This window comes from Manis javanica, chromosome 4, assembly GCF_040802235.1.
Source record: "Manis javanica isolate MJ-LG chromosome 4, MJ_LKY, whole genome shotgun sequence".
Taxonomy (NCBI): domain Eukaryota; kingdom Metazoa; phylum Chordata; class Mammalia; order Pholidota; family Manidae; genus Manis; species Manis javanica.
Genome location: NC_133159.1, coordinates 132,783,201 through 132,805,644, shown reverse-complemented (window position 1 = coordinate 132,805,644; position 22,444 = coordinate 132,783,201). Strand labels below are relative to the sequence as shown.

The 22,444-nt window shown below is 38.5% G+C and overlaps 1 protein-coding gene and 1 pseudogene across 1 annotated transcript; both read right to left on the bottom strand.

Annotated features, from left to right (window-relative positions):
- Positions 1-3,292: 3,292 nt before the first annotated feature.
- LOC118973255 (U2 spliceosomal RNA) lies at positions 3,293-3,424 on the bottom strand (annotated as a pseudogene).
- Positions 3,425-12,490: 9,066 nt separating this feature from the next.
- LOC108392682 (olfactory receptor 1E5-like) lies at positions 12,491-13,435 on the bottom strand. The gene has a single exon (XM_037022817.1). It carries the CDS (start codon positions 13,433-13,435, stop codon positions 12,491-12,493), a length of 945 nt encoding a protein of 314 aa, XP_036878712.1.
- Positions 13,436-22,444: the final 9,009 nt, after the last annotated feature.

Genomic DNA, 22,444 nt, shown 5'->3' with positions numbered 1-22,444 from the left:
CTACGCTTCCACAGCATCCTGGGCTTGTCGCTGTAGCTCCCAGGGCCCGGGGCGTTATGGGTTTGTAGCTGTCTTCCTCTCAGATTGTCAGCTCCATGCAGGGAAGGCCTTGTCTGCCTTCATGACGGCAGCAGAGCCAGCGCCTGGCACAGGGCCTGCATGTAGCTGATGTGCCATAAATATTTATTAGCTGTGCTTCAGGCTGGAACATGCATTCCTTCAACTTTAAAAGAAGCAAAACTCTTTCAGTTTGTAATCACTACTTATGATAAACTCCAGGAACAAGAACTCACTAGCCTTAACTCTTTGGCACTCAAGTTGACACATTATTGCAGATTTTATGGATGTAATCTGAACCCTTATAAAATGTTAGGATACCTCAAATACACTACTTGTCTCACTAATACGGATAAGGAGATAATATGGATAAGGATATCTACATACTTAATACAGCTATTGCTAAATATATGTCTTATTGATTCTGTTTTTCTGGAGCATCCAAGCTAAAACACCTCAGTGTGCCTCAAAGCTGACAGTGAAAGCAGAGGAGCACTAGGAAGTGTGAGAAGCTCCTTCCTTAAAGACATAACTCAGCCCAACTGTTAGGATTTTCATCCTGCTAATGCTGTTTGATCAACTGCATTAGCAACATTGTACTCAGGACACTGTGCACTGGTGTTAGAGTGGAAAGAAACATCTACAGAGGATCATATACCTGGTTTCTCAGAATTTTGCTCCCCTGGTAAGTGAATGGGACCCACCGTAGTGTCAAGGTTATGACAGGGGAACCCAAAGACCAGGACAAGACAGCCCTAGCATATGTTTCCACCGATGGTGCAAGGAGCCTCTCATCTCCTTGACTGTTAAGTCAGTAGTTCTTGGTCTGGACTGCACAATAGAATCACCCACACACACAGTACTTCTAAAATTACTATCCATGAAAATCACCTAGCAGTTCTGGTCAAGCACTGCTTCTAATTCAGTAGACCAGTCCACTTTTAATTAGTACCCAGGGACTCCAATGCTAGTGTCCATGGACAGTGATAGCAAGGACATATGATGCTTTTAAAAATATAGTTGGGCCTCCACAGATTAACTTAGTTGCAATCTGAGAGTCTCCTGTACAAACATTTCTAAAGCTCCCTAGTGAGTCCAAAGTAAACTAGGGCTCAGATGACTGCATTAAAGGCTACCTCAGGTGCTCTCGGTATACATCTTCTAGGAATACGTGACACAGTAAGTAATATTTAAGAATGTTATCATTAATAAAAAGACTATAACTGGTGAGCATTAATCAAAATATTTCTAGAATGTGGGGAAGTCTTGGGAAGCAGAGAGGTAGAAATGAGGTGGGTTACCAAACTTCCACATCTATCCTCAGAGCACCACACAACCTGGGAAATTAACATTCTAAGGTTCATTCGCCCTCTGACCAACTTACCCAGTGTGTATGAGGGAGACTCCAGGACCCGGCCCCAAGGTCCTGCTACCCTTTATTCACTAAGGCATGTGAACTAACCGCCTCTGTAGCATTCACCTCTGTATTCTTTGTCCCTTCTCACATCTCCTATTCTACACATCCTTGGGCCTCAGGGGCCCTGGATCCCAGATGGATCTAGATCCCAGAGGAACTCATCAAAAGCAATGTAATTGCCCAGGACCTCGGTAGGACAAATGCTCTCAGAGTCCTGGAGCACCGACTGATTACACTCACCGACAACGCCTTGACTATACTTTCAGAGAAGGTGAGGATGTAGAGGCTCATGTATGGATACTTAATCAACTGCCTGTTTGTGGTCAGTAGGCCTGTAGGGTTGGTGCCTACATTTTGGGAGGTGAAGGAGAATGGTATGGAGAAGCCATAACAACAAGCAGGGACCAGACTGTGAATATCTCAAAATATCTGAGTGTGTAGGAAGCTTCATCCTGTGGGCAAGAAGGAGTCATCAGTGGTCTTTGAGGACAGTGCCAAAAAAGACTCATCATTTAGAAAGATTCTCAGGGTGACACAATCTCTCATTACAACTGAATGCCCCATAAACATCCTCAATGGGAGGGAGAGATAAACCTGCATCTAACAAGGACTATATCTCTATGACCCAACCATATGTAGATATACAAGAAATACTGGAAGAAGAGAAAGATAAACTCTCCCAGATCATGTTCCTCCTCATACAAAGAGATGGAAACTCAGATTTGAATCCCACTGAGGTCCTTCTACCTCCTTACATCTCCAGGAAAGCCCTGATAGGATTCTGCCACTATCAGCATCTCTGCCACTCAGCACATGTGCCAGATTACCTCCTAGTTTCCAGCCTTCCTTGCACAGCAATTGACCACAGGGCTGCGGGGTGTAGGGGAAGGATAGGGTTAGGGATAGAGTTAGGGTCCGGCTCTGACATTCATAGCTCCTTCTTCACTCTGCATTCCGTGTCCCCTAGTGGCCATCATCTCAGCTGGGTGGGCTCTTTACACAGTGGTATAATGCAACCTTCATTCCTGGGGAATCTGCATCCTCACTGGTCTTGCCTTTACTGTGTTGTTACAGTTTTCATTAACATTTATTATTAGGCAGAATATACTAAGTGGCACCAAAGAACCTCCCAGAACATCAGACATGGTCCTATCTGCTCCAGTTAAGTAGAGCAACCCAGATTTCTCTTGGGATCAAGGTCACCACTCCAGACAGAATGAAACCTGTTTGTTGTATATTGGTTCACGTGAGAATCTCAAATATCCAGGTGGTAGTCTTAATTTCCAGTTCAATGACACCATTGTCACATCCTCTTGAGAAATATAAGATACTTCTTGTGTACCATTTTCAACTCTTTAAGCCTTACCTCTATTCCAGAGACAGCTGCAGTCACAAGCCATGCACTGACTTCAACTAGCTTTAAAGATGCAACCCGATAGCACCTCAACTCAATTGTGCTTCAAGTGTTCCTTGCTTCCTGCTCTGGGACTTGTCTGATTCCATGAAACAGGATGTCAATGGGAACTTTCTTAGTACTCATACAAATATTTATATTATATCCTATTTGAACAAATTGAGGTAGAGAGTATAAGTTATGGATTGAGGTTATTTTCATTTACACATGGAAATCCAATTTTTCCAGCACTGTGTGTTGAAAAGATTATTTTCCAAAAATTTTTTTTGCACCTTTGTCAATAATTAATGGACAACACCTGAGTGGATCTCTTCTGAACTCTAAATGTTATTCTATACTTCCATAACTGATCGATATTTCTATCTTTTCTCTAATACCCCACTTTTCTGGTCATTTTAACTTTTTTTAGCTCCTATTCTATCTCCCTGCTCCAAAAATCCATTTAATATATTGTCCTCAGATAGAGGACCTATCATATATTAAACTGATAAGAATAGATACTACACTTGATCTTAGGCAAAAGGCCGAGAACAGATGGTCATTTTAACTTACTAGTAATTCTAGAAACTAGGGAATAGGGGTCCTTCTCCTTTTTTTTCTGTTCTAAAACCAATTTTGTTTTTCTAGTTTCTTTCCCTTTATCTATAAATTTTACAATAATATTAGATTAATTTGTACCCAAAAAGGTCTTTTTGGGATTGGATGAATTCTGCTAAAACTTTAGATCAGTTCCAGTAATCAACATCTTAGCAATATTGACCTTTCCAACCCGTGAACATTTTATATCTATCCATTTCTTTAGATCTTCTTTAACTTCTTTTTAAGTACTTTTATACTTTTTAAGTTATACACCTTGATTCTATTGTGTGAAATTTATAACTAGGTACATGATTTTGTGATATTGTAAACGGCAAACTCAAAGTGGTTTTTCACTTTCCATATGTCCATTTCTGGCTGGCATAAATACATATTTTAATATATTAATATTATTTTTATATTCAGATACAGAAATACAAAATTTTAATATATTGACCTTGCATGCTGGTTCTTACCAAACTCATTTATTAATTCTACACCATTTCTTATATACTTATGATTTTCTGCATAGACAGTCATGTTCTCCACATAGAAATAGTTTTATTTCTTACTATCTATTCTATACACATTTTATTTTTTTCCCTTGCCCTTTTTCCCTGGGAGTTCCAGTACAGTATTGAATAAGAATGATGAGAGCAAACAGGTTTACTTTTCCTGATCTTAGGGAGAAAGTATTCAATCCTTCACCATTTATTATGATTTAATTACAGTTTTTTAGAAATAGCTCTTCCAGCAGGGTGACCAAGTTTCCTTCTAGTTCCAGTTTACTGAGCGGTTTAATCACAAACTGGTTAAATTACTGTTGGATGTTTTCAAATGCTTTTCCTGCACCTCATGACATGATATTTTTCCAACTAAATCTCCCTTCTTAATAAGTATGGGCCACTTGGTAGCTATATAGCAATAGACATTCTACCAAACTATAGCTTAGGGCACAGCTTTAAATACAGGGTTTCTTTTTTTGAATCCTATGCTTTTCTCCTTCAGGTTGTTGATATGATCATTTAGATTTACTGGCTTTGGAATGTTGAAACAGCCTTTCATGCCCAGGATAAGCCTCCATTGATTATGTAAGAAAAATGGAATTGGAATTTTGATAGGTATTGCATGACTCTGTACATAGCTTTGGAAACTACGGCATTTTAACTGTATTAACTCTTTCAGTTTATGAACATGGAATGTCTTCCATTTATTTTTGTCTGTTTTAAATTTTTTCAACAGTGTTTTATGCTTTTCAGTATACTGGCTGTTTAATCCTAGTATTTGACACTTTTTGATGCTGCTACATCAATCTTAAAAGCACTTCCACAGCAAGAAATAATCAAAAGGGTGAAAAGGGATCTAATGGAATGGGATAAATATTTGCACCTATCTGGTGAAGGGTTAATATTCAAAATGGGTCTCCTACAATTCAACAGCAAAAAACAACCCATGTAATAAATGAGAAAAGGACTTGAATAGACTTTTCTACAAAGAAGTCAGACAAATTGCCACCAGGTGTATGAAAAAGTTGCTCAACATCACTAATCATCAGAACACAGAACAAAAACACAACGAGATGCCATCTTCCACCTGATAGGATAGACACATTAAGTAAATAAAAGGATAACAAGTCATGGAGAAAAGGGGACCCTTACACATAGTGGGTGTGAATGTAGAATGGAGCAGCCACAATGTTAAATAGTAAGAAAGCACCTCAAAAAATTAAAAATAATTCTATTAAGAATAGAACTATTGTATGATCCAGCAATCCAAATTCTTTGTATATATACAAAGGAAGGAAATCAGGATCTTGAAGAGATATCTGCATGCTCATGTTAGTTGTAACATTATTCACAACAGCCAAGTTAGGCAAACAATCTAAATATCCATGAACAGATGAATGGATAAAGGAAATGTAGCATATGCACACAACCGATTATCATTCACCCCTAAGATATGAAACCTTGATATTTGTGACAACATGGATACAACTAGAATACATTAAGCAAAGTGAAATAACTCACTCACAGAAAGACAAGTGATGCATGATTCCATTTTAGATATGAGGTGTCCAAAATAGTCACATTCATAGAAGAGAAATATAGATTGGTGGTGGTCAGGGCTAGGGGAGGGGAAAATGGAAAACTGATCCCAATGGGCACAAAGTTTCCATTATGTAAGATGAGTAAGTTCTAAAGATGTGCTATATAACACAGTATATATAATTAATTTGATATGTGCACTCTAAAATATGGTAAGAAGATACCTCTCATTGTAAGTGTTCTTATCAAAAAAACAAAAAAAACCTCAAAAGCACAAAGGAAAATCGTGGAGGTGATGCATATGTTTATTACCTTGGTTGTGGTGATGGTATCACAGATACATGCATATAACCATCACCAAAATGTATACATTGAAGATGCACAAATTTTTGCATATCAGTTATACCTCAATAAGGCTAAAAAAGAAAAATGGAATACAAACAAAGAGCAGACTTAGGAAAAATATGAAGTGTTCAATTTTTCATGTTAAGATTGAAGTGTTCATAAAACATCAAATAAAGATACCTACAATGAAGTCAAAAATAAAAATTGGGAAATGGAGAAAAGTCTAGACCACAAATATAGATGTGGATGGAAGCAGCATATCTGAGAGAGAAAAACAGTGGGTTTATATGCCATCACTGAGAAAGGAGTACAAAAAAATGGACCAAAGCTGGAAACTGAGACCATGCCATAAACGAGGCTAAGGTTGAATATGAGTGCCGGGTCCCCTTATTTCTGAGGTGGGTGAAATGAGAAGAACCCCCAAATCAGTCTGAGATCTTAAATAGGCTCAATACTGACCCATTCTGGGACCTTGGCAAGTCATCAAATTCCACATTTTTCAATCTTTAAAATGGGTGTGAGATTCCTGTGGAATCACCACAAGAGTAGAATAAGATCAGGGATATGGATTCTTTGAATAATTGTTAGGAGATAATACAGCTGAGGAGGATTAAAGATGGCAGCATGAGGTGAGACAGAGGCCTCCTCCCAAAACCATATATAATATGAAAATATAGTTAATCCAACTAATCATGAAAGACAAACAAGAAAGAAGGCTGCACCAAATTGCATGCACTTGGAGAAAATAACAGACCTCACAGAACAGGGAAACGTACCAAAGCTGTGATCCGGTGGGACCCAAGCTCTTCCCCCAACCCAGCTCACTGACGGGAGGAATATAAACAGAATATTGGATAAAGGAAACATAGCATATGCACACAACCGATTATCATTCACCCATGGGGGGTGGAGGCCTAGGACTGCTGAACACCCAGCCCTGGGGATCTACTCTGGGAGCACGACCTGCATTGCATAGTGCTCTGGAGATTAGTGGCATTGGAAAGCTAAGACAGGCAGAATACTTGGAGAGACTGAGATTCCAGCCACTTGTGGAAAACAGGGATCCACATCTGGCTACTCTGGGACAAAAGAAAGGTGGGCAGTCTGATAGACATCCTAACAGTAAAAGGGCTGCTATAGGGGCAAGGATTACACAGAGCTTACTGCTCAGGAGAAAGGACAGATGGACAAAATTTTCCAAGTGCACAATACCCAGCAGGTTGGGAAGTTTCAGGAGCTTCAGGCACTCCATACCCCTACCTGGCTACAACAGCTCTGAGGACCCCCCATGATACACAGCCTGCTGTGCCTTCCTCCCAGCCAGCTGGCCAGCATGAGCTTGCAAACCAGCAGCCCCTGCCCTGGTGTCAGGCCAGCAGGAGGCAGGCCTCGCCTATGGCAGCTATGAACACAAAGCATAGAGGCTTACCCCTGTGTGCTCGGCCCACTGGTTCTGGCAGTGGAGACAGGCACAGCAGCCAGGAAGCAGGAAACAGCTCTTTCCTCCACCCAGCATATCTGCCACTCCCCTGCGACCCCAGACATCACTCTGGGGGCTGAGCAACTCCAGAGAGTAGAGCTTCTGGGCACTACAGGGCGCTACAAATGTGAAAAGTCAAAGGAACCTGGTTCAAACAAAAATCTCACAAACACCATAAAAAGGTCCAAGTGAAACTGAATTCATCAATCTTCCTCAAAGAGATTTCAAAATAAAAATCATAAACATTATCATGGAGGTTCAGAAAAATATTCAAGAACTCAGGGACAAATTCAGGACTGAGATTCAATCATTAAGAAATTCAGTATCTGAAATGAAACATACAATGAAGGAATTTAAAAGCAGATAAGATGTAGTAGAGGAGACAGTAAGTGAAATAGAAATTAGAGGACAGGAATAAAAAGAAGCTGAGGCACAGAGAGAAAAAATGATCTCTAGGAATGAAAGAATAATGAAAGAACTGTGTGACCAACCCAAATGGAACAATAGTCATATTAGAGGGGTACCAGAAGAAGAAGAGAGAGGAAAAAGGCATAGAGAGTGTCTTTGATGCAGTAATTGCTGAAAACTTTCCAAATCTAGGGAAGGAGAGAGTCTCTCAGGCCATGGAGGTGCCCAGATCTCCCAACAGAAGGGAACCAATGAGGACAACACCAAGACATACAATGATTAAAATAGCAAAGATCATGGATAAGGACAGACTATGAAAAGCAGCCAGAGAAAGAAATAAGATCACATACAAAGGAAAACCCATCAGGCTTTTATCAACTTCTCAGCAGAAACCTTACAGGCCAGAAGGGAGTGGCATGACATATTTAATGTAATGAAGCAGAAGGGCCTCGAACCAAGAATACTCTATCCGGCTAGAGTGTCATTTAAATTTGAGGGAGGGATTAAACAATTTCCAGATAAGCAAAAGCTGAGAGAATTCACATACCAAAAACCATCTCTGCAGTATATTTTGGAGGGACTGCTATAAATGGAAGTGTTCCTAAGGTTAAATAGCTGTTACCAGTTAAGAGGGAAGAGGGAAGTATATTGGAATACAGGCCTAGCTCAGGGAAGAAGAACAATCCCATATAAGCAGTCTAAACTCACAATTAATGAAACTAGAAAAAGAAGAACAAACGAGGCCCAAAGTGACTAGAGGGACAGACACAAAAAAGATTAGAGCACAAAATAAATAAAATCAAGAAGAATAAAACAATAGAAAGAATAAATTAAAGCAGGAGCTGGTTCTTCAAGAAATTTAACAAAATACATAAACCCCTAACCAGACTTATCAAGAAAAAAAGAGAGTCTACAAACATAAACAGAATCAGAAATGAGAAAGGAAAAATCACTACACACACCACAGAAATACAAAACAATGAAAAACTATATGTTAACAAACTAGATAACCTAGAAGAAATACATAACTTTCTAGAGCAATACAACCTTCCAAGGCTGACCCAGGAAGAAACAGAAAATCTGAACAGACCAATTGCCAGCAACAAAATTGAATCAGTAATCAAAAAACTACCTAAGAACAAAACCCCTAGACCAGATGGCTTCATTGCTGGTTACTATTTACATTTCGTGTAGACCTAATAACCATCCTCCTTAAAGTTTTCCAAAAATTAGAAGAGGAGGGAATACTTCCAAACTCATTCTATTAGGCCAGCATCACCATAATACCAAAACCATGCAAAGACACCACAAAAAAAGAAAATTATATACCAATATCCCTGATGAACATAGATGCAAAAATATTCAACAAAATATTAGCAAACTGAATTCAAAAATACATCAAAAAGATCACCTATTATGATCAAGTAGGATTTATTCCAGGGATGCAAGGATGGTAAAATATTTAAAAATCCATCAAAATCATCTACCACATCAACAAAAAGGACAAAAAACACATGATCATCTCCATAGATGCTGAAAAAGCATTCAACAAAATTCAACATCCATTCATGACAAAAACACTCAACAAAATGAGTAGAGAGGGCAAGTACCTCAACATAATAAAGGCCATATATGACAAACCCACAGCCAACATCATACTTAACAGTGACAAGTTGAAAGCTTTTTCTTTAAGATTGAGAACAAGACAAGGATGCCCACTCTCCCCACTTTTATTCAACATAGTTCTGGAGGTCCTAGCCATGGCAATCGGACAACACATAGAAATAAAAGACATAGACATTGGTACAGAAGAAGTTAAACTGTCACTGGTTTGTAGATGACATAGTACATAAAAAACAGTAAAGAAACCACCTCAAAACTACTAGAACTAATATCTGAATTCAGCAAAGTTGCAGGATACAAAATTAATATGCAGAAATCTGTTGTATTCCTATATACTAACGATGAACTAGCAAAAAGAGAAATCAGGAAAACAATTTTATTCACAATTGCATCAAAAAGAATAAATTACCTAGAAATAAACCTAACCAAGGAAGTTAAAGACGTATACCCTGAAAACTACAAGACACTCATGAGAAAAATTAAAGAAGATACCAATAAATGGAAATACATCCCATGCTCATGGATAGGAAGAATTAATATTGTCAAAATGGCCATATTGCCTAAAGCAATATACAGATTCAATGCAATCTCTTTCAAAATACCAACAGCATTCCTCAACAGACTATAACAGATAGTTCTAAAATTCATATGGAACCACAAAAGACCCCAAATAGCCAAAGCAATTCTGAGAAGGAAGAATAAAGCAGGGAGATCTCACTTCCCAACTTCAAGCTCTACTACAAAGCCACAGTAATCAAGACAATTTTGTACTGGCACAAGTACAGACCCATAGAACAATAGAACAGACTAGAGAGCCCAGACATAAACCCAAGCATATATGGTCAATTAATGTATGATAAAGGAACCATGGACATACAATAGGGAAATGACAGAATCTTCTACAAATGGTGTTGGCAAAACTAGACAGCTACAAACAAAAGAATGAAATTTGATTACTGTGTAACCCCATACACAAAAGTAAACTCAAAATGGATCAAAGACCTGAATGTAAGTCATGAAATCATAAAACTCTTAGAAGGAAACATAGGCAAAAATCTCTTGAATATAAACATGAGAAACTTTTTCCTAAATGCATCTCCTCTGGCAAGGGAAACAAAAGTAAAAATGAACAAATGGAACTACATCAAGCTAATGAGCTTCTATACAGCAAAGGACACCATCAGCAGAACAAAAAGGTATCCTACAGTATGGGAGAATATATTTGTAAACAACATATCCAACAAGGGGTTAACATCCAAAATATATAAAGAACTTACATGCCTCAACACCCAAAAAGCAAATAACCCTATTAAAAATTCGGCAGAGCATATTGAACAGACAATTCCCCAAAGAAGAAATTCAGATGGCCAATAGGCACATGAAAAGATGCTCCACATGGATAATTATCAGGGAAATGCAAACAAAAACCACGAGATATCACCTCATGCCAGTTAGGATGGCCAACATCAAAAAGACTAGGAACAACAAACGCTAGTGAGGATGTGGAGAAAGGGGAACCCTCCTACACTGCTGGTGGGAATGTAAGCTAGTTCACCGAGTGTGGAAAGCAATATGGAAGTTCCTCAAAAAACAAAAATAGAAATATAATTTGACCCAGTCATTCCACTCATAGAAATTTACCCAAAGAAAACAAGTTCTCAGATTGAAAAAGACAGATGCACCCCTATGATTATTGCAGCACTATTTACAATAGCCAAGATAGGGAAGCAACGTAAATGTCTGTCAGTAGATGAATGAATAAAGAAGATGTGGTACATATACACAATGGAATACTATTCATCCATAAAATAGAAACAAATCTTACCATTTGCAACAACATGGATGTAGCTAACGGGTATTATGCTCAGTGAAATAAGTCAGGCAAAGAAAGACAAATACCAAATGATTTCCCTCATTTGTGGAGTATAACAATGAAGCAAACTGAAGGAGCAAAAGAGCAGCAAACTCACAAACTCTAAGAAGGGACAAGCAGTTACCAAAGGGGAGGGGTGGGAAAGGCTGGGTTTAAAGGGAGGGAGAAGGGGATTGAGGGGTATTGTGATTAGTACACATGGTGTGCGGGGGATCATGGGGAAGACAGTATAGCACAGAGAAGACAGGTAGTGACTCTGTGGCATCTTACTACACTTATGGACAGTGACTGCAATGGGGTACGGGGGGGACTCGATAATATGGGTGAATGTAGTAACCACATTGTTTTTCATGTGAAACCTTTATAAGAGTATATAGATGTGGACAGTGACTGTGAATGGGGTATGCAGGGGGGACTTGGTGAAGGGGGGAACCTAGTAAACATAATATTCTTTCTGTAATTGTATATTAATGATATCAAAATTTAAAAAAATAAAAATAATAATAATAAAGAGTGTATTGATGATACCTTAATTAAAAAAAAGATAAGGGATGTGAAGTTTTCTGATAAATTCTGAAGTTTCAAGCAGTAAAGAGACATTCACACAAAGTGATTTGTTAATCAGACTTGGCTTCCACCCCAACCCGACATAACCTTTAGGGTAGAGTGAGAGTTATCTGCCCAGTAAAGACAAGCTAAGCTGTGGTAGTCAAAGAGCTACACCATGCAATTTAGGGTCAGGTCAGGTTAAAAGGCAACATCGACTTAAAAATACATCAGAAGAGGAAAGGTTAAGAGACAAATGGTGGACCACTCCTCGGGAAGAGGTGAGTAAAAAAACTGTACCAATTGATGTAAAGTCCAGTTTAGCGGACATAAGAGAAATGTTTGAGTTATAGAATTCAGTGCTCATGGAGAACCGAGTATTATTTAAAGCAGATTTTTGCTTAAAAAATAGCACATGACAAATTAGTTAACAACTGCAGATGAAAAGGTCAATTAAAATTTACAAAATAATGCTTTCTCAGGCTCATCTGGGAATAACAGAGAGGAAGACCTTGTTCATAGTTCACTGGGAGCCCCTTTCTGAATTCAACTACACACGCACACTTCAATTCTTTTACTTATTGGACAATTCTTTAGTATGTCAATTTAACACAAAATTTCATGATGAAAAAGTATGGGTTAATATCCAAATATTAACATCAACGTATCTCTGGATAAAATTACATAAAAATCCCAAGCTTTACCATCACACAGAGAAGGGAATTTTCTTTTTGAAAAAGACTCTGCCCAGGGCTCCCTTTATGTCTCTGTTCCTCAGGCTGTAGATGAAGGGGTTCAGCATGGGGGTCACCACCGTGTACATCACAGCCATGACAGTCTCCTGAGCAGTAGAATTGTCAGCAGATGGGCATAAGTAGAGACCAATAATTGCCCCATAAAACAGAGACACCACAGAGACGTGGGAGCCACAGGTGGAGAAGGCCTTGTGGATGCCCCGAGCAGAAGGGACCTTGAGGATGGAGGACACAATTTGTGCATAGGACAGGATGATGAGTAGGAACGGGATGATGAGAACAAGGCCCCCTGTGATAAATATCACCAGCTCATTGACTCGAGTGTCAGAGCAGGCCAGCTTCAGCAGAGCAGACATATCACAGAAAAAGTGGGGGATCATGTTGTTTCCACAAAAATGCACTCTGGCCATGAGCAGGGTGTGTAACATGGCATGGAACGTGGTCAGCACCCAGCACAGCCCCACCAGGGACAGACAGAGCCTGGGGCTCATGATGGAGGTGTAGTGCAGGGGGAAGCAGATGGCCACATAGCGGTCATAGGCCATGGCCACGAGGAGGAAGCTCTCTAGGTCTCCAAAATACAGGAAGAAGTACATTTGGGTCAGGCAGGCAGCATAGGGAATGGATGGGACCTGCCTCTGCATGTTGTGCAGGAAAGTGGGCATCGTGACCGAGGAAAAACAGAGGTCAGAGAAGGACAAATTGCTGAGAAGCAAATACATGGGCGTGTGGAGGTGGGAGTCCAGGCGGATGAGGATGATGATGAGGAGGTTCCCCAGGACGGTGGTAACATACATGGCCAGGAACACGGCATAGAGCAGTTTGTCCTGCTCTGGCCTGATAGGAAGTCCTAGTAGGAGGAACTCTGAGAAGACAGTGTGATTCTCTCCTGTCATCTTTCTCTCTGTCTCCAAGATCTTTAGGAAGAAATAAAAGTGTCCATTAAAACATGAATTTAAAATGAACATGTTCCTATGATACATGGTCTGCTAGATGTCCTTCAAAAATACTTTCATATCACTGTCATCACAAATAATTACAATCTCTATAATCCAAAATTCTTAATCAGAATCTCCACTATCAAAAATCATTTATTTTCTCCACTTCTCTTTAACACGTAACAATATCCAGTCTTTTCTGAAACACTCTTATCCATTACTTTCTGAGAAATGTATTACTTCTCTTCATACCTCCCTGCCAGACTTCCTCAGTGACCATCTGTAGCTCCTGTTTTGACAGGATCTTACAAGCTGATGACCCAGGCTGTCTCCCAAACACTGCCCTCTTTATACGTCCATATACACCATGAAGAAAACCTCATGAGCTCCAGCAGCTGGTTTAATATTTAGAGCTCAGATGCAGATGATTCTCGAACCTACAAAAGGTGATAGTTGCTTAATGAACATCATCCCATGGACATGTCACATGCAGTTTAGGCTCAACAGATCCCAAAAGACACTCCTGGTCTCACTCTGCAATTCTCCCAGTTCCCTCTTCCTCTAGTTTCCCACCTCTGTGTACAACAGGTCCAGAAGCTTTAGTAAGAACCTAAGAGTTTTCCTTCACACCCTCAGTTTTTCATATCATCATGCATCTGTCAGCAGTCCAAAAGATTAATTCTTCTCATTTATTCTCTCCTACCCCTACTCTCACTACCCTACACCAAAAAGGCTTCTTACCTTGTCTGTACTATTGGAACAGCCTCTTGATTCATCTCCCTGCTCCCACAATGAATACTCCTCCTTCACTATCCTTCATTCACACCGCGGCACTCTAAGGTGATCATCATTCTCACTAAAGTCTTCGTGAGTTCTCACTGCTCTTAAGTACAGGCAACATTCCTTTCAGGGCTCAAAAAGCTTCATGACCTGCCTTGCCGGCCTCCACAGCTCACCTGGCACCCTGTGGCACTCACATTGCCCTCTGCAGCAATGCTGGACAAGAGGCATCATTTCTTGCCTCCAACCTTTCCAGCCACTCTTCCCTCTGCCCAGCATCTTCCTCTCTCTGCTCTCTCTTCACCTACTTGTTCTTCAGCTGCAGAACAGGTCACTGACTCAGCTAATCCTTCCCTGTGTCCCCAGACCAGGGGAGAACCCACTGCTATGCTTCCAGAGCATCCTGGGCTTGTCGCTGTAGCTCCCAGTTCCCAGGGGATTAATGTGTTTGTAGCCATTTTCCCACCAAATTGTCAGCTCCATGCAGGGAAGGCTTTGTCTGCTTTCATGACTGCAGCAGAGCCAGCACCTGCACAGGGCCTGCTTGTAGCCCATGCATCATAAATAGTTTTTAGCTGTGCTTCAGGGTGAGACATGCATTCCTCCCACTTTCAAGGCAACAAAACTGTTTTAAGTTAGAGTCACTATTCCTACTAAATCTTCTCAGAACAAGAACACTAACCTCAATGATTTGGCAGTTTGACACTTTAACTCAACAATTTGACACTTTTTAACAGAATTAATTGGTATTTTGTACTCATGGGAAATGTTAGGGTATCTCAGACTCTACTCTTTTCACTGATACAGATGATACAGATAATACATATAGCTACATATGTAGATGGATATGGGCATTGTAGACCTCCTAGGGACCCACCTCTCTGGAGAACACTCACTGATATACCTTAGGGTGACCAAAAACACCAGAGGAGAAGCAATAAGAGATGTGAGAAGCTCCTTCTTTAAAGACACAACTAAGTCCAGGGGCTGAGATGTTCGTACCTTGTTCAGTTTCATCCAACCACATTTAGTGGTTACATCTTTGCACTGGCATTACAGTGGGAAGATCTTTGGAAAATAATATACCTGGTTTCTCAGAATTTTGCTTCCCTGGTAAATGACTGGGACCCACCAGTGGTGTCAAGACCAAGACAAAGGACCCCAAGCTGGAGACAGCACTTGCAGATACTACCACCTACAAACAAAGAGCCTCTCATCTTCTCTGTGAAGTCACTAGTTCTCAGCCTGAAATGCACATAAAAATCACCACCACAGGGCTTCTGAAATTAATGTCCATGCAAATCACCTGGGAGTCCTGTACAAACTGATTCTGATTCAGTACTCCAGCCCACTTTTAACTAGCACCCTGTGACTCCAATGTTGACATCCACAGGCTACACAATGAATGCAAAGACATATGATGCTTTTAAAAATTAAGATAAATGGGCCGCCTCAGATAAATTCAGTCTGAAAAGAGTCATTAGCAAAGATTTCTAAAGCTTCCAGGTGAGTCCAAATCAAACAAGAACACAGATTATTACATTAAGCCTACCTCAAGAGCTCTCAGTACACAATCTTGTAGGAATACATGACACAGAAAGTGGTATTTAAGAATGCTATCATTAATGAAAATATTATAATCAGTGAGCATTAAGTTAAATATTTCCAGAATGGGGGAAGTCTTGGGAAGCAGAGAGGTGGACAACAGGAAGCTTATCATACCTGGAAAACTATCCTGCAGAGCACCGCACAACCTGGGAAATTAACACTCTGAGGTTGGAAGGACCCTAAGGGACCAGCTCATTCACCCTCTGCCCAGCTTACCCAGCATGTCTGAGGGGGACTCCAGGACCCGGACCCAAGGCCCTGATCCCCTTTATTCACTAAGGCGTGTGAACTAGCAGCCTCTGTAGTCATCGCCTGTGTCTGCTTCATCCCCCCTCACGTCTCCCATTCCACAACATCCCCAGGCCCGAGGGGCCCTATCACTCAGGATCCAGATCCCGGAGGAACTTGTTAAAGGCAAAGTAATTACCCAGGACGTCCGCAGGACAAACACCCCAGAGTCCTAGAGCAGCGGGTGATTACACTCACCGATCACACTCCGCTATACTTTCAGGGAAGTGGGGGATGGACAGAAGCTCATGGATGGATGCTTAATCACTGCCTGTTTAGAGAACGGACAGTAGTCCCTGTGGGGCTGTAGCCTATATTTGTCAAGGTGAAGGAAGAGGGTTGGAGAAACCATAAACACAAGAAGGGACTAGGCTCTGAATACCCTAAGATATCGTAAGAGTCTAGGAGGCTTCATCCATGGGCAACAAGAAGCCATGAGTGGTCTTTGAGCAGAAGACACCTGCCTGGAAATATTCCCAGGGTGGCAGAATTCTCACTACCATCCAATTCCCTTAAGTGTATCCACAGGAGAGAGAAACCTGCAGTTAACAAAGGATTGGACTTCTATTAATCAACAAAATGCAGATATATGGAAAAGACTGGGATAAGAGAAAGATAAATTATCCCAGACAACATTTAATTCTTCCCCAGGCCACGGTAGAAAATGAAATCCAGATCTGCATCCCACTCAGGTGTGTCTAGCTCTGTACCTCGGTCAGAAAAAACCTTAACCGCACCCTGCCACCTCCATCATCTCTACTACTTTCCATATGTGCCAGATTTCCTTCTAGTTTCCAGTTCTTTCTTGCCCTTCAATTGACTACAAGGCCATAGCTGACACTGAGAGCTCCTTTTTTCACTATACATCCCATGTTCTCCTTGGCAATCATCTCAGATGGATGGAGGTCTTTGCATAGTGGCATAAGGCAGCCTTCATTCCCAGGGTATATTCATCCTCACTGGTCTTATCTTTATTAGATTGGTACAGTTTTCATTAACATTTATTATTGGACATGGAAATAGTACATGGCACCCAAGGAACTCCCCAGAATTTCGGACATGGTGCTTTCTATTCCAATTGTGTAGAGTCAAACACATTTCCCTTGATATTCAATATCACCACCCCAGACAGAACGGCAATCCTGCTCTTTGTACATGGGTTCACATAAGAAACACAAAATGTCTAGGTTTTAGTCTCATCTTCAGATTCAGGGACAAATTCTTAGATCCTCTTGTAGAAGCATCCTCAAGACATACAGGAGACACTTCTTGTTCTCTATGTTTAATTCTTTTAGCCTCATCTCTTATTCCAGCCACAGCTGTAGTAACCAGAAGTGCTGTGACTTCAACTAGCATAACTGCCTCAAATCAGTTCTGCACGTTCATTGCTTCCTGCTCTGGGACTTCTCTGACTCCACGAAACAGGATGCTACAGGATGCATTCTCAGTACTCATATAAATATTTAGGTAGCTGATCCATGCTGAATGAACTGTTACATCAAGTGTGAATACTGAAGGCGTTTTTTTTTCATATGGAAATCCAATTTTTCAGCACCATTACTTGAAAAGCCAATTTTTCAGTGAATTATCTTTGTCTAAAATCAATTGACAATGCATGAGTGTTTGTTTTCTTGACTCAATGCAATTCCATATTCTCTATACTGATCAATATTTCTATATTTTCTCTAGTATCACACTTTGATTAACAGTAAGTCAGGAAACAGAAAATATGAGTCCTCTTACTTAGATTTATTTTCCAAAATGAATTTATTTAAGCCTTTGCCATTATATACAAATTTTATAATCAGATAGTCAATTTGTATCCCAAAGGAAATTCTTGTTGTATTTTGATTAGAATTATGTTGAATCTCCACATCGGTTTTGAAAGAGTTAACATCTGAACAACGAGTCTTCCAGTCCATGAATATGTTGTATCTTATGCATTTCTTTAGGTCCCATGATTTCTTCAATCATTGTTTTGTGGTGGTCAGGACATAGATCACACATATATTTTGTCACATTTATACCTGAGTATTTAATAGCTTGTGCTATTGTAAATGGTACCTTAAAGGGTTTTTCTACAGCATGTTCACTGCTAGATGATATAAAAATAATTTTAATGTATTAACTGTATGCTGATATACAGAAATACAACTATTTAATAAACTGAACTTGTATCTATGATCTCCATAAACTCACTTACTGAATCTAAATTACTTTTTATGCTCTTTGGGGTTTTCTACATAGACAATAATGTTGTACATGAATAGTGATAGATTAATATCTTACTTTCCATTCTGTATACTTATTTATTTGTCCTGCCTTGTTGAACTGCACACGACTTCCAGCACAAGGGTGAATAAGAGTGTGGAGAGCAAACAAATTTATGTTATTCCTGATCTTAGGGAGATAGGATTCAATCCTTCACCAATAAGTATGATTTACAGTTTTTAGATGTTATTCTTCCATAAAGTGAGGAAGTTTCTTTCTAATCCCAGTTTACTGAGATTTTTCATCACAAATTGGTTAAATTAATGGTGAATTTTTTGCCAATGGCTTTTTTTGCACCATTGAGATTATCTTTCTTGTTTTTAATTAAATCTTTTTTTTAAGAGTAGAGGGCAACTTGGTAGGAATCTAACAACACACATCCACATAACTATAGTTTGCAGTATGGATTTAAATACAGGGTACCTTTGAGGTTTTGCAATATGGTGGGGGGGATTTTTTTTCCTATAGTTTGTTGAAATGATCATTTAAATTTATTGGTTTTTAATGTTAAAATAGCATTTCATTCATCCCAGTTGATAGTGATGTCTTGCTCTTTTCATAGTTTTAGATAATTTTCAATTATTAGATTCTATTTGTTTGTATTTTTGAGGGTGTTATTGTATATGTTCATAAAGGGCATTGGTCTATAGTCTTCTTGTAATATCTTTAATTGGTCACGGTATCAGGGCCTCATAAAATGAGCTGGGAAGCATTTCCTCCTCTTCTACATAGACAGAATGAGTTTGCATAGAATTATTATTATATCTCCCGTAAGTGCCTTATATACTTAACCAATAAAGCCATCTACTTCTGGAATTTTCTGTTGGATGGTTTTATCACTTTAATAGAAATTCTATTTCTTGTTCTTCCTATTCTATTTCTCTAATAGAAATTATATTCAGATTATCTAGCTTTCTAAGTAGTGTCTTTCAATAAATGTATCCATTTCATAAGTGGTAGCAGCTTGGGGCATAGAATTGTTCATAGCATTCTATTATTATCCTTTCCATGCCTCTAAAGGTCTATAGGAATAACTCTTATTTCTTTCTGATATTTGGATTTTTTGTTTTTTCTCTTTTTTGTCTTGTCACTCATTCTGACTAAAACTTTCTCTATTTTATTTAGTTTTTCAAAGAACTGCCTTTTGGTTTTGAATTTCTGTTTCACTTCTCCATATACAATATCATTGACTTTTGATCCTTTGTTATTTTCTCTCTCTTGTTTGAATTGTTCTTTTCCTATGTCCTTAAAATGAAAGTTTAGATCATTGACTTGAGACCTCCTTTCTTTTGCAATATAAGCATTTAATGCTACAAAATTTCCTTTAAGCAGTAAGTTAGCTGCATCCTAATTTTGATGTTGTATCCTTTCATTTTAATGTAAAATAATTTCTAATTTTCCTTGTGCTGTCCTATTTCACCTACAGGCTTTTTAGAAATGTGTTGCTTACTTTCCAAATATTTGGGATGGCTATTGCATACCAAATAAGAAAATCATTTCCAAGTACACTGCTGATCTAAATGTGAAAGAATTCCACAACTGAATAGAACAATAAATCTTCTAAAAGATAACATAAAATATCATCAGGACTTTGGAGAAATGAAAGATTTCATAATAAAATAATTAAAACCAGAAGCTATAAGGAAAAATATTGCTAAAATTGATGGCTACATTAAAATACTTTAAAATTTGGTCATCAAAAAATACCATTAAGAGTAAAAAGTTAAGTCACAAATTGAAAGAAAATACTTGCAACACATATAACATACAGACTGTTCTAGAATAGTTGAAAAATTATTGTGGCCAGAATAGGTAAATAGCTCCTATAAATCAACACAAAATAAAATAAATTTTAATAGAAAAAAACAAAAAAAGAGGCTTGAACAGACATTTTACAAAGAAGACTTCACAATGACCACTAAACATAGAAAACAATGCTCAACCTAATTAGATACCAGGAAAGCACAGAAAATGAGATACATTAAATACGCACAAGAATTACTAAAATCAAAAAATACTGTTAACATAGTGTTGATAAAATGTGCAGAAACTAGAATTCTCACACTGCTTGTAGGTGTATAATTTGATATGATTGCTTTGGTAATACCTACTATATTAGAACAGAGGTATACTCTGTGACCCAGCAATTTTACCCTTAGGTATTGACCCAAGAGAAATACATACATATATGCAAGAAAAGACACATACAAAAACATTCCTAGTAGCATTTATTTATGATAGCTACTTAGAATTCAAAAGGAACATACTACCAATACATACAACAATATGGATGAATCTCAAACATTATGCTAAGCAAAAGACTACAGAAATAGAAAGGAGTACATATTATATGATCCTGATTTATATTCAAAATCAGGCAGTCTAATCTATACCAATAGAAATCAGATCTGTAAATGACTGAGAGAATGGATGATTGATTGCAAGGGAACTGTGGGGTGGAAGAAATATTCTAGATTCGGATTGGAATTGAGGTTATCTGAGTGCTTAATTGTCAAATCCATTTGACTACACACTTAAAAGGGACCATTTTATTGTACATAAATTATATTTCAAAAATGTGTTTCAAAATACATGAGGTTGAGAGCAAGTAAAGTTTTCAGGGACTAAGAGAGCCATTGTATAATGGTACCTTTGGAAACAGGTCAGGGAAAAGAACAAATTAAATTCAAAGAAGGCAGAAGAAAATAAATAATACAAATTAGAGAAAAAATAAAACTGAAAGTAAGAAATCAATGGAGAAAATCAGTTAAATAAAGTCTGATTCACTGAAGAGTTCAAAAAAATCAAGAAGCCTCTAGCCAAGGTAACTGAGGAAAACAGACAGAGAAAACAACTTACTAATGTCAGAAATTAAAGAGGAGGCATCCTATGAACATTAAAAGGATAATGAGATACTATAACAACTCTGTGCGCACAAGTTTCATAACCTAGATGAAATGGACTGATTTCTTAAATAGCAAAGTCTGCCAAAACTCACATGAGAAGACATAGACAATTTCAGTAAGTCTATGTATTTTAAAATATGAATCAGTTGATAAACTAACAATACAGAAAGTAGGAGGCCCAGATGGCTTCACTGGTGAATTGTAACAAATATTTATACAAGAAATTATACCAATTCTCAACTTTAAGGACACACAAAGGCTCAACTCATGGGAAGAGTAAAAATATTTCACTCAAATGGAAACCAAAAGAGCAGGAAAAAATACATGTATGTTACATTAAAGAGACATTAAACCAAAAACTGTAACAGTAGACAAATGGGTCATCATGTAATGATAAAGGGGTCAATTCATCAAGGAGATATGGCAATCATAAATATATATGCATCAAACATCAGAGCACCTAAATATATTAAGCAAATACTAAAAGATCTGAAGGAAGAAATAGACAATATAATTGATCATAGTAGGAGTTTTCCATGCCCATTTTCAACTATGGATGGTTCATCTAGACAGAAGATCAACAAAGAAGCACTGCTTCTAACCATCCTTACACCAAATGGACCAAACAGACATGTACACAATATTCCATCCAACAGTAGCAAAATGCACATCCTAAGTGAACACAGAACATTCTCCCAGACAGATCATATGACAGAAAAGAAAACAAGCTTTAGCAAATTAGGAAGATTGCAACTATGCCAAGTATCATCTCTGACCACAATGATGTGAAACTAGAAATCACTAACAGGGGAAAGCTGGAAAATTCACAAACATACAGAAATCTAACAACACGCTCCTGAACAAGCAATGGGTCAAAGAACAAATCAAAAGGGAAATCAAAAAATATCTTGAAAGAAACAAAAATGGGAACACACAGAGGAAAGCCTAAAGGGATGCTGCAAAAGCAGTTCTAAGAGACAAGTTTATAGCAATAAACACCTTCTGAAGAAATAAAAAGTTCTCAAATAAAGAACCTAAGTTTAATCCTCAAGGAATAAGAAAAGAAGAATAAACTAAATCCAAAGTTAGCACAAGGATGAGAGCACAAATAACT

Coding starts and splice junctions, on each gene's coding strand:
- LOC108392682 (XM_037022817.1), bottom strand. CDS start 13,435: ATGACAGGAGAGAATCACACTGTCTTCTCAGAGTTCCTCCTACTAGGA.